Genomic DNA, 16,307 nt, shown 5'->3' on the forward strand with positions numbered 1-16,307 from the left:
AGATGCCCAGTTTAGGAGGGGCTGGAGATGGGACGGGTTTCAGCCAGCCGGCGCCCCAGCTGCAAGGTGGGGCCGAAATGGGGGTGGGGGGAGCCAAGGAGGAGGCCAAGCTCTGTCCTGTGCTTTTTATAAAAATGAACCCAGTCTTGATGGCACCCTGTGAGGTTAGTGTTTATCCCCATTTCACAGATGAGGAAACTGAGGCACAGACCGATGACCTGACCAAGGTCACACAGCGGTGAGTGGTGGAACCAAGAGCCAGATCCAGGCAGGCAGGCACCCGAGTCTGGCTTGTCTACTTCCCTGCGTCATGGCCTCCCTGCCTGAGATGGGACAACCCAGCAACCCTCAGCCCCCACCCCTCCCAGGCGGAGTCCTCCCACCCCACGCCCGGGAAGACCCAGAGCCAGGCTGGGCTCCGCACTCACTTGCCCTCCGAGCCGTAGCTGTTCATGCTGTCCTCGATGGACTCGTGGCTGGCCTGGCGCAGCGTCCGGCTGGGCATCTCCACGGCCAGGCCCGTCTCCGTGCTCCTCTGGATCCCCTTCAGCCTCCGGCTGTCCCCTTCTTGGCAGGGAGGCCAAGAGAGATGGGGACAGAGACACAGGGTGGGAAGGCACAGAGGCGAGACACCTGGTTAGCATTTCGGTGGCTGGCAGCTGCCCAGCTTTGGCCCCCACCCCCGATCCATCAACCTCCTCCTACCACCAGCCTCACCTGCACCTGCCCCACCCTGGGCAGTCTGCCCTTCATGCCCACCCCAAAAACCGAGTCACCTGTTGTCCTCTCAAGTGACAGATTCATACACACAGACTGTTTCTCCCCTTTGGATTGGAACTCACTTCTGCCCTGCAACCGTCTCCAAATCCTTTCTCCTCTTCAGCTATCACTTACTGAGCACCTACTATGTGTCACACTCTTGTGAAGTGCTGTGCAGGGCTTCTCCACCCCAGCACAGCTGGCGGTTTGGATGGGACACTGCTTCGTCATCAGGGGAGTCCTGCGCATGGTAAAGGTATCCCTGGCCTCCACCCAGTAAATGCTAGAAGGGCCCTCCCATCCGGTGTGGCAGTCAAAAGCATCTCCAGGAATTGCCCAACATCCCCTGGGGGCAAAAGTCACCCCGGGTTGAGGACTACAGATTTAGACCATTGGCTCTGAAACCAGACTGCCCAGGGTCAAATCTTGGATCTCTTCCTCATCAGCTGTGAGACCCCAGGCAAATTCCTCAGCCTCTCTGTGTCTCCATTTCCCCAGCTGTAAAATGGGAGAAGAACATGGTTCTTATAAAGACAAATGGCCCCCTGCCCTAGCTATTCCCTCCCCCTGGACAACTTCTGCCCCGCAGCAGCGCAATCCCTGGCTTCCTCTCTGTGATCACACCTTATCCTATCCAAGACCCTCCCTGACCACGCCCTGGCCCTCCCACACCTGCCCCTCTCTGCCCTGTGGTGCCACTGAAGCTCTCTCCCTAACTCACCAACCCCCACACAGGGTGCAGTCTTGGCTTACTGACGACCTTTCTCCACCAAGAAGGTGAGCCCTGCAAGGACACGGAACTCCGTTTTGTTCCCTGTTGAAGCCGGGGCCGAGGACAGGTCCCGCCACAGGTGGGCTTCAGCCACGACCTACTGGCTGACCACAGGCCTGCCCTGAGAGCGGCCTTGCTGTCCCCAGCCCCACGAGGTGCGTGCTCCTGCTGCCCGGCTTTAACACCGAGATCCGAGGCACGGAGGTTGAGTGGCATGTTCACTCCTGTAGAGTCAGGAAGCGAGGGAGCCAGGCTTTGGCCCCGGAGGACCCCTTTGCTCCGTACCCCGCAGCTGTGGCTTTGCTGGAGACAGGGCAGACCTGGAGTGGGTTCTTCCCCACGAAGTCAGGGGTGAGCTGGCAGACCTCAGGGGTTTCACCGGTGCTTGCCGACCCCCTGGGGGACAGCAGCGCCACCCAAACCCCACCATCTCACTTGGCAGCTGGACAGGACAGCTGGGTGCGTGTGCCAGGAGACAGAGTGAGGCCGGGATGCCCGCCGCTGGCCTTCTCCCAGCCTCCCTCTGCCCAACCCAGCGACAGTGTCCCCTTGCTCCTGGTGCCAGGACAGACACACAGACGCAGATACTCTAGGTGTGTCTGTCAGTGTGTGCCCGCGTGTTCGTCTCCCATACGGATACAGGTGCCTGCAGACTCAGAAAACAGACAGGAACACACGTGCAAAGACAAAGTGTGTGTCTGCACGTCTTGGTGCCCTGCCCATCCCTGTGTGGCCATGGCCTCCACGGACCCATGGCACGGAGCTTCCGGGGCCAGACACACAGACACACGTACTCTCATACGAGGGGCCCACCAACCCCCTCAAGAAAGCACATGGGGAAGCTGACACTGTGCGTTCCTGTGCGTGTCACCCCGACACACCAGGGAACATGTGTGTCCCTGTGTCTATGTTCACCATTTGTTCTTTCACTAGTTTGTACCTGCAGTGATGCCCCGCCCCCACCACTGCTGTTTCTCTGTGTAGAGCAGGTACCGAGGCACCAAGAAAAATCCCAAAACACACGCGTGCTCACTCATAAACACTCACAGGCATGGAGACGGCCCTTCTTCACTCACACGTACCCACAAGCACGGTCCTGCGGCCAGGGACAAACACCAGGCCCCTGCCTGCGACTTCTACCTCCCCTCCGATCCCTGTGCTGGAGCCCCAGCCCAGCTCACCCCCACCCGCCAGGGTCTCACACGCGTCTCTTGGAAAAGGGCAGGACCAAACACTGAGACAACTCAGTCTCCGGGGCGTCAGGGGGGAAGATTGGAGGGGTGGGCTTCAAATCTGAGGGACACTCTATGGTCCCAAGCACCCACACCTGGTACCCTCTTTGGGCCCCAGGACAGGTGTGTGACCCCACAGGGGAGCGAGCCTGGCTCTGCAGAGAATGGCCCAGGCACGGTCACAGGCCAGCTGACCTTGGCCAAGTTGAGTAGCATCTGCCCCATGGAGCTCTTGAGGCAGTTAAATGGCAGACAGTTTACCACAGTGCCTGGCACACAGTAGGCGCCAGACAAAGGTAACCTCAGCGACTGCAGAAAAAGACCTCCAGCGTGCCCCAAGTGCGCCCAAGCCAATGTCTTGTGTGTCCCCCTCACATGCCACCCTCCCCACCTCGTGAGTTCCCCAGCCTTTGTACCGGCCACACCAACAAAGTCCACCATCTAACCTGTCCATTGGCCATCTCTTGCTCATGTAGTCAGTCACAGTCCTCCAAGTGACTGTCCCAGTGCTTTCCCACTCCGTGCCCCAGAGTCCCCTCCGCCCCAACAGATGACCTTTCTCCCACCTGTCCTTTCTCACTTCCAGAGTTCACCATCGTCAGACCTTTCAACTGCCCTGGACGCTCCCCTCCCCTCGGAGAGGCAGGGCTGACCCGCTCCCTGCCAAGGCCAGTCTGCCATCTGTTCCCCCCATCCCACCTCCTCCCACCCTGTGTCCTCTCTGGACCTTGAATCTGCCACCTCTCCGTCTTCTGGCTCTTTCCACTCCTCCTGCAAGTCTGCTCAATGCTTCGCTTCTCCCACCACCCCCTTCAACCAACACATTTCTCTGGAGAACAGCCTCTCCTACCACGCCACCGACCACGCACTCCCATCTCTTGCAGTGTGGCTTCTACGCTGCCGTTCCGTTCCCGCGGCTTGCTAAACCAGCCCGATGATAGCTCCGACCGCAGCCACGCACCAGGTCCTGCTGCCCCAGTCCCTGAAGGGTGGCACTTTCAACCACCCAAGAAGCATCTAGTGGGTGTCTTTCTGTTCAGTGGGGAGCCCCTACGAAGAGGCTAAATGCACTTCTAAGCCTGGTCTCCACTGAGAAGAGAAGCTTCATCCCGCACGGTTACGATGCTCCGCTGCAGAGGCCTGGGGCGGAGCCCTGTAAACTCTGGGTCCCCACTGTGGCTGGCCACTGCGATACACAAATAAATGGAGTTCAAGTGACCCATTTTTGGCCACCCCGACACTGGCTGCACCCAGAACACAAAACTGTGCAGCTTGAATGTTCTCCCACAAGGCGCTAAGCCCCTCTTCTTCCAGCTTGTGCAGTGTTGCGCGTGGGGTCAAGAGGCAGGGAGAGGGTGTGGTGGCTGGAGCCCTGCAGGAGGCAGCAAACCCACCAACACTGGGGCACCAACACCGCTCTGTGCCGAACACCATGTCCGATGCCCGGGATGCAGAGCGAGAGTAGCGTGAGGCCACGGTTCAGGGAGGGAGGCAGGCATTACAGGTGATCCCATGCACTAAGCGCAGGTGTGTTAAGTGCTTTGAAGAGCAAGTACAGGATGCAATAGCAACACCCACTGGGGGGCTAGAGGGGCAGGGACCGACACAGCCTCCTGATTACTTCATCCTTCGACCTCCAGTCACCTCAGATCTTCCTCTTTGGCCTCTGTGGCCCTGAATTCTAGCAGATGACCTCTGTCTCTCTGACCGCTGCCGCCATCCCTGTACGTGAATTCTGTGTCTCCTCTGGACCCTTGCCCTTGCTGATTTCATTCCTTCACAACAACACGAGGGCCACCTTGAGTGGACCCTGTGCCTCTGTCTGGAGCCCTTAACACTGTCCAGAGCAATATTTCCATCTGCATTCTGGACATCCCCCCCTGGGTGGTGCACCAGGGCCCCTAAACACAAGCTGACCAGGACTGAACCTGCACCCGGTCCCAAATTCCCCACCCAACTCCTTCTGACTTGTGTCCCCAAACCTCCCAGTCGCCTGGGCTCAGGACCCCAGGGCCTCCTTGACTGTCCCCCTCTCCCATCAATGCCAAGTCATGTAAAGTCTTTGCCCTTCTTCCTGCTTCATACCTCTCCCTGCGTATCCCTTTCACACCCAACCACCCTCATTACCTCAAGTGTAAACTATTTTAACATCCTCCTACTTGGTCTCCCTGCTTCCAACCCACCAAACAAGCCAGGAACAGAATAACCACCCTGATTTACTACTTCAGACCAAGATGTTCCACCCCGACTAATTTGTTCTACACCTGTAGTCACGAAAATACATAGAGGTATGCACGCACAGGGTCCCCCCAGAATGGTCTACACCAGTGAAAGGCTGGAATTAACTGTCCATTGACAGAGGACCAGTTGACATGTCCCACAGGAAAATGCTGAGCAACTGTTCCAAAAGAATCACCGGGCTCCATGTATCCAGAAACACAGGAAGGCCACCTCAACATATTAAGCTAAAAAACCCACGTTGTAGGATGGTATATAAAACACAGTACTGTTTCTGCAAAGCTGTAGACCTGCATCTTCATCTTCTTCTTGGTGCACGGGCGCACAAACACCTGGGGGGACGTGAACTAAACAGTTCCCTGGGAATAACTCTCGGAAGAAAGGTTTTTAGAGGAGGTAGGTGGAGGGTCATTTTGTAACCTGTTCACATTTAAGGATAAGGCATATAGAGAAAAGTGCACAAGCCTTACGTGGACAGCTTGACAAATGCTCGCAAACCAGACACCCTCATGCCACCAGCTCCCAGGGGGAGAATCTTGCTCCACAAGGGCGGCCACCATCCTGATTGCTAACACCAGAGATGTGTTTTGCCTGGTTTTGAACTTTATAACCAGAGCATGGCTTTCTTTGAGGGGGGAGGGTGCTTCTCCTGTTTAATATTATGTTGATTGTATGAGATCCATTCATACTTTTATATGTAGTTGTAAATGGCTTATTATCACAGCTAGGCAGTATCCCACTGTTGAATATACCATGATCTATTTATGTCCTATTTATGGGCATTTGATTTTTTCCAGTTTGGGACTATTAAAAATAATGCTGCTATAATTACCTTAGTGCATGGCCTGGTGAACACTTGCACCCAGGCTTTTCAGAAATACGCCTTGGAGTAGAATTGCTGGGTCACAGGACAGGCATTTGTTCAGCTTCAGCAGCCATCGCCAAATAATTTTCCAAAGGAACTGTACCAATTTACACACGCCAACCAGCACACTGGGGAGATTTTCTCTTTTGTATGCTTCTATGCCTCTTGAAGTTTTACAGACAATGTATTAATCTTATAATACAAATTCATAAATAAGTCACACTTTCAGTCATGCTACAATCCTATTTAAAACCTTAGAATGGCTCCACACTGCCCGCCAAACTAGGTTTGATTTTCTCACCCAAGCACCCGAGACTCTCCATTCCCTGATCCCTTCCCAGCTCACACACAGCCTCAGTGGCGTCCTCCTCCTCATATTCTCTCCTCCACTTTCCTCCTTCCCTCCCTTTCCCTATAGAAATTCTAGCCGTCCTCCACAGTTAAGCTTTAAATAACACTTATAAATTATTGGGTATTCATCAAACTCTTAGGGCTTTTGTGAGGATTAAATATAATAAGATAATGTAATAATATAATAACATTTAATCCTCAGGGCGTCCTAGGTGGGTGGTGGTACTCAGTAAGGGGTCCACCAAGGGGGCCATTATTAAAATTATCAGTACCATTTTGCCGGATGCTCCACCACGTGTTTACATAGGCATCATCTCATTTAATTCTCACCACAAGTCATGAGTTAACTACTACCCAGTTTGGGCGGAAAGAAAATGAGTATTGAGACAGTTAAGTAACTTTCCCAAGGACACGCACAGCTACGGATGGTGGAGCTGGAACTCAAACCCCGGCCTTTCTCGCTCTAACGCCACATCTCACTGAGTCACTGACTCACTTTGTTCTACTGCATAATTCAAATGCCGCCGCTTCCACGAAGAATCCCCTGATCAAACTCCTCGAGCACCAGGGGCCCTTTATTTTCACCTCTTTTGGCATCTCTATTCCACTGCATCTTGAAACACAGTCCTCAGTCCACCTGGCTGGTGTGTACAGCATAAGCCCCTGCCACCTTTGCTTTGATTCCGCATCCAGCATCCCAACCTTTCCATCCCGGATGAATATTCGGGTAGTTTCCAATTTGGGGATGTTGCAAATAGCTCCGCCAAACACATTCTTGTACGTGTGTTTTGGTGACCATTTGTTTACATTTCTCCTGGGCACATACCTAGGAGGGCACTTGTCAGGTCATAGGCTCAGCGTTTGAAATGCTTTCTAACCGGGTTAAACCTAATGTGGACCGAGAAGGTAAACACGTTAGATTATCTTCCAGCAGGAAGCAACGTTCTGAGGAAGTAAGGCTCAGGCCTGGAAGACTGAGGGAAGAAGGGTGGTGGGAAAACGGTTAATCAACTGTCTGCCCACGTTTATCTTCCCCACCTGTAATGTCTGTTAAATAAACCTACAGAGGGCAGACAGCGCCCAGGACAGGGAGGGAGGGAGGGAGGCAGGGCTGGGTCACAGCAGGCATTCAGTAAATGCTGGCTATCACAACTAACCTGTCCAAAGGGCAGTGGTCAGCTGCTCACTGATATCCTCACCCATAATTTATCATCGTTTCACAGACTCTCAGACATAGAGTTTTCAACACTTCTAGAATGGAGATATGAATGACAGCCGATGGTAAGTGAGACGTAAATGCCAACGTGTTTTAGTTCTCTTCTGGTGTGTGTACAGTGGCGCTATGACTTGCGATTCAGTGCAGCTCGGACACTGTTCAGCGCGGCATCCGCGCAGCCGGCCGGAAGCCCGGGAACTGTCCGTGGTGCTGACCCGGAGCCGGAGGCCCAGGCTCACTCGAGGCAAAGGCGGTGCTCACCGGGAGAGGAGATCCCACTATAACTAGACCACTCCAACCCATGCTGTTACTCAACCACAATTCCTTTCCACGGATGCCTCCAAGCCCCCCACCCTGCAATGGACAGGAACTCCCACTTGCTGAGCTCGACCAGAGCCTGTGATGGGTGCTCAACTTGTATGACTTCACCTAATCCTCACAACCACTACTGTCTCCATTTTCAGAAGAGGACACAGGGAGGGCCATGGGCCTGCCCAAGACGGCAAAGCTGCTAAGCAGGAGCGTGATCTCGGGTCAGAGCGGAACAGAGTACAGTTCACCCTTTCAGCTGCTTTACGCTAAGGAAGGGGGGAGGGGTGGTGAATTCCTCAGACCTCCTTCCAAGCCGACTTGAAGGATAAAAAGGGAGTGATCACAACGACATAAAAATTAAATGGGTGGGAGCAAGGGAGGCCAAGAGCCCATGATGAGGACTTAAGAATACTAGACAAGGAGAATCTGAATGTTTTGGGAGGGTCAACTGGGTCATGTGCAGGAATGTCCCTATAACTGGGCCTGGAATGAGATGTATTCCCACTTACCCAATAAGGTAACATTTACTGAGCTCATTCCCTATTCCATGCTTTTTCTGGCATTGGCGATTCTAATAAGACACAGTCATTGTCTTTCAGGAGTTTACAGTTCATAGAGGGGGAGGGGAGATGAAACAGATAAGTCATTATCATTCCTTCAGCAAACTCTTACTAAGGGCCTATTCGGGGCCTGTGCTGGCATCTCATAGCACAGAGGAATTAAACCCAGACTTCACTGAAACTCCCAGTCTGCCAGGAGACAGACAAGTAAAGGGGTGATTATAATACAAGGTGTTACAATTGCAACGTAAGGGCAGAATATACACAGGATGATAAGAGTAATAAGAGGAGTAGATGCAGCATTGGAAGTAGAGAGAGGGTGTCAGTCGTGAGTAGAATTATTTCAATACTGAATTAAAATGGATTGCAAATAAAATCATAGTAGGATTTTATTGTGGACGCAAGTACTACCTTCTGGACGTTGACAAGTGAGAACTCTCCTTGTAAGTGCAAAGCATGTAGGGAGAAGGCAACAGTGTGGAATCAAAAATAAACTGATGATGAAGAGTTCTGAATGCAGAGTAAATGCATCTGGGGGACGGGGAGGTCCCACACCTAGCAGGGAAGGTCATGGGAAAGTCACCTACTCCATCCCAGCTAGAGTGGGAAGACTTTTTGAAGAAGGGGCACCTCAGCAATCAGTGGGAGGAAGACAATTCACAGTCCCCACAAGTGGCTGCCCTTCTCTGGGAAGCCACTGCCACCTGCACTGGGAAAGTCGAGCAAGCCCTGGGAGAAGTTGGGTTATGGGCCGATGGTAGACTCTATGGGCACAGCACTCAGAGATTTCAAGGTCTGCCTGAAACCTCCACTATGAGTGTGACGCCACGCACATACCTGGTCCCATGCACATCCGCACTGGGTTCCTCATCCTCCCCCAAATGCATCCCACATACTTCCATCTTCTCAAGAGGATGGGCTCTGGAGGCAGAATGACTGGGTTTGGGACTTGAAGCCTCCCTCCGCTACTTTCTTGGAAAACTAAAGAAAGTTACTGAGCTTCTCCAAGCCTCAGTTGCCTCAGAAAATAGAAATCATAATAGCACCCACATCACCCATTGTTGCAGGCGTTAACTATAGCGGTCAGCTCTCACTAGGTTATGCTGCAGTAACAAGTGACCTCCAATTCTCAGCAGCTTACAGAACACAGGCTTAGTTCTTGCTCATATGAACCACCCCTCATGAGTCAGCTGTGGCTCTGTCCCATGAGTTCTTCTGGGACTTGGGACGAAGGAGCCAGCCCAATCTCGGACACCCCGTTCTCAGGGCAGAGGGAAAACCGGCAACAATGGCACCAGAATTCTTCCCACCACTGCACTTCTTTCCGTGTATATTTAAAAAAAAAGTTTAAGTACAAACAAAAAGGAAAGATAAGACATAGGCCCCCCCAACGATGTGAAGAAGCCAAAAGTAGAGGGGAGGTGTGGGAAAGTTCTCACCCCCTGCAACACACTGAAAAGAGAACGCAGCAGGCTACGAAATGATTCGCTGTAACAAGGAAGCATGTTAGCCCATCATCGCCATTAACTGTGAAATAAATAAATCCCCTTGTGCTCCTGGCAGGGCTGAACTCAATGACGTAACCTATGCACGGTGGCTGCTGCGATAAAGACAAAGGCATTCGGTAAATTGTAACTGCCATTATGAACAAGTAGCATCACCTGTCTACTCTGGGCTGGACAGCAGCGTCCCCAGGTCCCAGAAACCCTCAGAAACTGAGGGCTGAAGACTGAAGCAGGCTTCTGCCAGTCCCACAGTGGTGGGGAGGCGGAATGGGGAACAAATCCATCCGCTCTGCACGCAAGGTTCACAGCAGCACGACTCCCACAGTCAAGAGTGCGAATGGTCAAGGGCTCAGTGCTGATGAACGAACAGAATACAGTCTATCCAGACGCTGGAGTATTATTCAGCCATAAAAAGGACTGAGTACTGATAAAGGCTACAACACAGGCAAACCTTGAAAATAAGCAATGTGAAAGGAGCCAGGCACAACACACCACGTATGCCACGACTTTCTGTAAAATGTCCAGGAGAAACCACCATGATGGAAGGCAGACTGGTGGTTGCCGGGGCCCGCAGTAAGGGGGGACCTAAAGTGACAACTGACAAGTGGTGAGGGTTTATTCTGGGGGTGATGAAAATGCTCTACAACTCTGGTGATGAGGACTTAACTAATATACTAAAGCCTGATGAGTTGTCCACTTTAAGTCGGTGAGTTGTAGGCTATGTAACGATATCTCAATAAAGTGCATGTATGTGCATATGTATATGTCCATTTCATCCCCCAGACCCTGCTCTTGACCCTCGTTCTACACTAAATAGGAGCGTTAAGGAGCCAGCGGTATGAGGTTGAGCAGGGCTTCTTCAGGTCACACTGGCCTCTGTCAGCACACGAAGCCCGCTGCAAAGACCAGACTCGTGCGGTTTGCACCCCAGGCCTGCCATGCTCCCAGCACACACAGGCACATGGGGGAAAACGTGCAGTGAGCACATGGGGGAGAGGAGGTGGCAGTCCTTACTCCCAGACCCACCAGGGCAGGCCTTCTGTCTGTGCCCCAGGCTGCCCACTGCTACCTTCTTCTGTCTACACGTGGTCAGTTCCTTCAGAGCCCAGCAGACCCAGGAGAACTAGCCAGGATCAGCTGAGACCAGTTGGAACCAGCTAGAACCACCTGGCACTAGCACTCACTAGAGAAAACCCTCCCCCCTCATGAGCTGTTCTCAGCACCAGTGGCTGCTGGTTGAGCCGGCCTCCAGCGCACATCCCCTGTTGTTCCTGCTCAGCTCATCCAAATGCCACGACTGCTCAAAATCCAGTCTCTTCCCGCACCACTCTGCAGGAGGTGCCCAAGGGTGCTCACTAAGCCTTTCCAGGCAAGAACCTGCCTGCACACCTGCCTCATGCAGGCTGGGGCACAATCCTTGGACAGAAGTTCAACCCTTTATTTGCAAACAGCTGAAACAAAGACCTCCCTGGACTTGGCCTTGGCAGAGCTGCTGAGCTGCTGGGCCCCGTCCTGGCTGAGGAGCCACTGTTCCCTTCCAGGCCTCAAATGAGGGCAGGGACATGACTCACAAAGGTGCCTGGCACTCGGCAGGTATCCCATACCCACCCAGGAAACCAAAGCCTGCTTAGGCTTCCAAAGTCCAGCTCTGTGCTTCTCCAACTTGAATGTGCAAATGAATCACGCGGGGGTCTTGTTAAAATTCAGATTCAGCAGGCACAGGTGGGCCTGAGATTCTGCATTTCTAACAGCTCCTCTGTGAGGCCGATGCTGCGGCTCTGTGGTCCACGCCTTGTGTAGCCAGGCTTCGGACCATTTCACTCACTCTCTTTTCTCCCTGATTTCCTCGCCTTTCTGGGTTGCGCAAGGATCCTCTTGAGGTGCTGATGAGAGCTATTCTCTCTTTCCTTAGAAAACTACCTGCCGCACATTCACACGATGTGGTGCATAAAATTTTGAGGCCTGCCGTCCGTGGGTTAAAAACCTTTCTTTTGTCCATGGGGAAGAGGGTGCAGTAGAGAACAGAAGAACGGGCGGGTCTCATCAAAGAGTTAGGGCTCCCACTCTGCTCCCTGCTTCATTATGGACTTCCTACGTGACATCAGACAAGTTTCTGCTCCCCTCTGAGCTCCAGTTTCTCCACCATGAGGGGACTGGACTAGAATATGATGATAAACGTCTTCTTATTTTTGTCACCTCTGGTAGCTGTTACCTAAAATATCTCATGTTGAGAATTCTTAGACTGTCTAGACTTGGCAGAAAAGGTGCCATGATTGATCGGTGATTCCTGTCCCCGTCCCAGGAAGGGGGGGCGGGGTGAGGCAGCTTAATTAATTGGTGATGTCTGCCAAGGTCCCAGGCCTTGAGGGCCCTCCGAGCTGTGACATTCGGTAGCTGATTTAGAGTCATCCCAGATGGGGAGAAAGAGGAGTCTGCGCTTCTCCTCAAGGGGGCAGGAAGGGATAACTCTGTAAGCTGCTGGCCTCGCAAACTGGCCACCCTGCAGCCCCCTGTGAGACAGGGCAGCAGAATCCCTGCTCCGTGGCGGAGACAGACTCCGTGTCCTTGGGCTGCCATCCTTGGCTATTTTTAATTCCAAGGACAGAGGCTCAGGCAGAAGTCGAAATGCAGAAGGGCTGCCACAGGCCACCCAGCCTCCTTCCTGTAGGAGAAGAAGCCACCACCCTCCCTTTGTTCCCAAGTTACTCCATTGTTGGCCAAGTAAGAGTCTCGGCAAGCTTCCAAGGGACAGGAGAAGTCCCTCACCTCGCTTCGTGTGCGAATTCTTCTATGGCTCAGCGCCCCCTCTCTCCAGGCTGGCCAGTGCCCCTCCTTGGGACAACCGCAGATGCTCTGCTCTGCCGGTCCCTACATCCCACTACACCTGTATCTGTTTATTCATGCATCCGGCCCAGGTAAATGTGCTGGGCCTTGTACTAGGACACAGCATCGAGCAAGACAGAGCGGTCCTTGTCCTCTGAGCCCTTCCAGGCCGGGGTGGAACTAATTACATGAGACATCTTCTGGAGTTTCAGGTCCTGCAGGAGCCTGTCTCAGACACAATGAGATTCATTCATTCATTCATTCATTCAGTCCCTCACCAAGCCTTTTCTTGAGCACCTTCTACATGTTAAGTACTGTGCTAGGCACTGGCGCTGCCCAGAAAACAAAGTAAGGGAAACAGAATGCCCTCCGGAAGCTCCAGTGGAGAGAAGGCAAGCAAACCTTAAGCCACACAGGTACATAAAGGCAGAGAGGGCGCCAGAAGGTGAGTGGAGAGATGGGTGTCTCGTTTTTAAACAGAGGTGAGGTCTTTCCTCACCATGGTATGTGGGGAAGGACCTGAAAGAGGCAAAGAAATGGGCCGGGTGGATGTCTGGGCCGGCGGGGGGCGGGGCGGTAAGGGGTGCTCCCAACGCAGACGCTGCTCACAGGCAGACCCTGAGGCAGACCGGCATCTGTAAGTAAATCCGACAAACAATGAGGAAGCCGGAGCAGCATGAACAACATGAGCAATGGGAGCGGTATGAGATGAACTTGGAGATGGTGTGGCAAGTGGGGAAGCACAGGCTTTGGAAGTCGGACACACTTGGCATCGAGCCTGGCATGCAGTGAATGGAATTAATGGTGATGAGGAGGAGGAGGAAGAAGAAGATGATGGTGATGAGGATACAAGCAGCTAGGATCCCCTGGGCACTGACCAGGTGCGAGGTGCCACGCAATGAATGCGAATTCGTTCATTTAATCCCCACAACCACCCATGAAATAGGTCCCATCTAGTTCCCACTTCACAGATGAGGAGGCTGAAGTTTATCCAGGGGCACACAGCCTGGAGGCGGCAGGGCTGAGACAGGACTGCATTCGGAGCCGGGCCGCCACCTTCCTGGCCACACCGGCCCCGTCACACATGCACCGTGAGTACCAGTTTCTCTCCCTCCCGGAGCTCTGAAACCACTCGGATCCCTTTGAAAAATCTTCCGAAAGCTGTTTTTCTCCATCTAAAAAAAATTCTGGTTTTCTCCCAAATAAAAAACAGACACACGAGGACACAAGTTGTGGATAATATCAGGGGGGTCAAGTTTATGAACTCAGGCCCTGGAAGTGAGTGCTTTGTAAACATTTGTAGCAGAAAAGCTACCTCAAGCGGCAGGAGGGAAAATGGGTTCCCACAGCACCAGCTAAAACTACTTCTACCATTTGTCAAGAGCCTCCTGGGAGTGAGATTTGTTGCATCTTTAAACTCCCACTTGAACTTGATGAGGTGACTGTTATTATGCCCCTTTTTACAAATGAAGAAATGGAAGCATAAAGGTTATGTGATTTGCCCCAGACCACACAGCTGGTGTTTGGCACAGCTGGACTCTACACCAGATTGAGCTGAGCCAGGACCTCAGCCTCTATTCCAACAGCTTCCGTCTGGAGTCCCGGGCTGTACCCTTCTATTTCCCCACAGAGGGTTCGAAACCCGCTCAAGGTCCCCTAGCTCAGCACATACAGAGCTGGGTCCAGGGCTGCACTGCCCAAACATATTGCATAATAGTAGCCAGTACCCACAGGTGACCACTTAAGTTAAAAGTTTAAAGATGAAGAGTTTGGTTTCTCTGTTGCACTAGCCACATTTCAAGTGCTGAACAATTGCCTGTGGCCAACAGAAGTTTCTGTGGAGCAGAACTGCTCTAGAACTTGTCTCTGGACTCTCAACTCAGGGTTTCTCCACTGTCAAGGGGCTACTAGAAATCAGCTTTGCATCATTAATGAAGTGGATGGAAGCGGGGAAAGAAACAGGGCAGGTGAGGTGGGAGAGCGAGCGTCACAGGGGGAAAGCCCAGGTCAGCATCTCGTACAGGACAAAAGCCATGAGAGCCCCTGGCTTGGGACCTACCTCGCCAGCAAAGAACATACCTGTACGTCTGATTACAAGGGCCCTCTCTAGTTACATTTCTCAGCCCCTAGTTGGTGTGTATGGTTTCTTTACTTGGGGACAAAGCCTTTCGATCCGTGGAGGAAGATCAGGCTGAATGGCAATCCTCTGGGAGAGAGGACTCAGTGGCCAAAACTCCTGCCCACTTCCCTGGAACAGTGAGGAGACCAAGAGCAGGGGACACTCTGTACCAGCAGCGGCCAGCCTGGGACCCAACAAACGGGAAGCCACGCAGTGGGTGCTGGGCAGTGACTCGGGGTACAGTGGGGCTGCAGACAGTGGACGAGGTGTCGGTGGCACGTGGCTACCAGAGCAGATCCGAGGACCCAGACCACACTCAGGCTGCAAACGCAACCAGGGACCACGGACTAAGCAGCCAGGCCACACGGGGACTCCTTTATGCCTGTAAGATGCTCAGAGACATCAGAACCGGATTTCTCTGCTGGGACATTGTGGAAGGAGAGAAGAAAGGACCACGGAGCTGTCCCGAAATTGCCTGGCGCGGAGGAAACCCTGGAGGCCAGGCTGGGAGAGACGCTGAACCCTGCGCCTAATGGTTCCTGCCGCCCTCCCTTCCTTTCTTCCTCTCTTCCTTCACTCAAGTGCAACCGCAAAAAGCTAACAGAAGATGCATGGAAGACAGATAAAATCACTTCCCATCTCTTATCAGCTGAGCGAGGCTTCAGAAACCCTCTAACACTCTGAGCTTCATTTCCTGTTGGTATAAGGTGGGCGATATTACTACCTACTCAGTATAGCAGCTCAGTATGGCTCAGATAAAACTAATAATACTGATAATGATGACAGCCATTTAGTAAGAACTTTTTCACGGTATGCCTCATCACCTACAGCGAGGCTGCGCATTCATTCAATACTCAGTAAAAACCTCTGGAAGGTTGAATTTACCATGCCAGTGTTATGCATAACAGTAGTAGTAGTAGAAGTAATAATAAATTACTACGAAGCGTCTTCTTACTGTACTGAGCCAATATCACACACGCTATTCAGTCCTTCCAATGATCTGACAGGTGTGCACTGTTATTATCCTCACTTAGAAGACAAGGACGAGCACAGGGAGGCCACCTCATTGGTGTTAGGTCACAGCTGATAGGGTAGGACAAGAAAAGGGGAGTGGTTTAAATGCCGGCCTGTCTGATTTTAAAACCTACGTAGTTTGGCCTTCGAATGAAATAAGCAGTTTGTAGGCAACAAGGGACTGTACAGATTTGACTTTCGGTGTCACTGCTGTGTTAGAATGAACAGTGGAGGTGCCTTGGGGAACAAGGGGAAGGAGGCTTCCTGCAGCCAGGCCGGCTGTCAGTGGAGGGAACCTGGCCCCGGAAGGTTGTGAGCTCCCTTCACTGTCCCCCGAGAGAGACTGGACTGGGGACTGAGGCACGGTCCCCACACGGGAGATGGGTGGGCACTGTGAACCCCAAACGTGTGCAGTCAGACATCAGAGTCACCTGGGGGAGCTCACTGTGGAGCAGCAACTTCCAGGTCCATCAGAGGGGATTTTCGATTGAGTTGTCTGTGTTGGGGCTCAGCATTCCCGTTCTGGAGGGGAAGGCGGGTG

The 16,307-nt window shown here is 52.7% G+C and overlaps 1 protein-coding gene across 1 annotated transcript in view; it reads right to left on the reverse strand.

The window, feature by feature from the left end:
• Positions 1–16,307, reverse strand: part of RIMS4 (regulating synaptic membrane exocytosis 4) — a 50,234-nt gene that overhangs the window by 15,518 nt on the left and 18,409 nt on the right. The window contains exon 2 of the mRNA XM_037164653.2: positions 429–564. Coding sequence (XP_037020548.1) covers positions 429–564 — 136 coding nt within the window. The remainder of the gene's footprint in view (positions 1–428; positions 565–16,307) is intronic.

The sequence above is a fragment of the Artibeus jamaicensis genome, unplaced genomic scaffold, assembly GCF_021234435.1.
Source record: "Artibeus jamaicensis isolate MK-2021 breed Jamaican fruit bat unplaced genomic scaffold, CSHL_Jam_final contig_685, whole genome shotgun sequence".
NCBI classification, from domain to species: domain Eukaryota; kingdom Metazoa; phylum Chordata; class Mammalia; order Chiroptera; family Phyllostomidae; genus Artibeus; species Artibeus jamaicensis.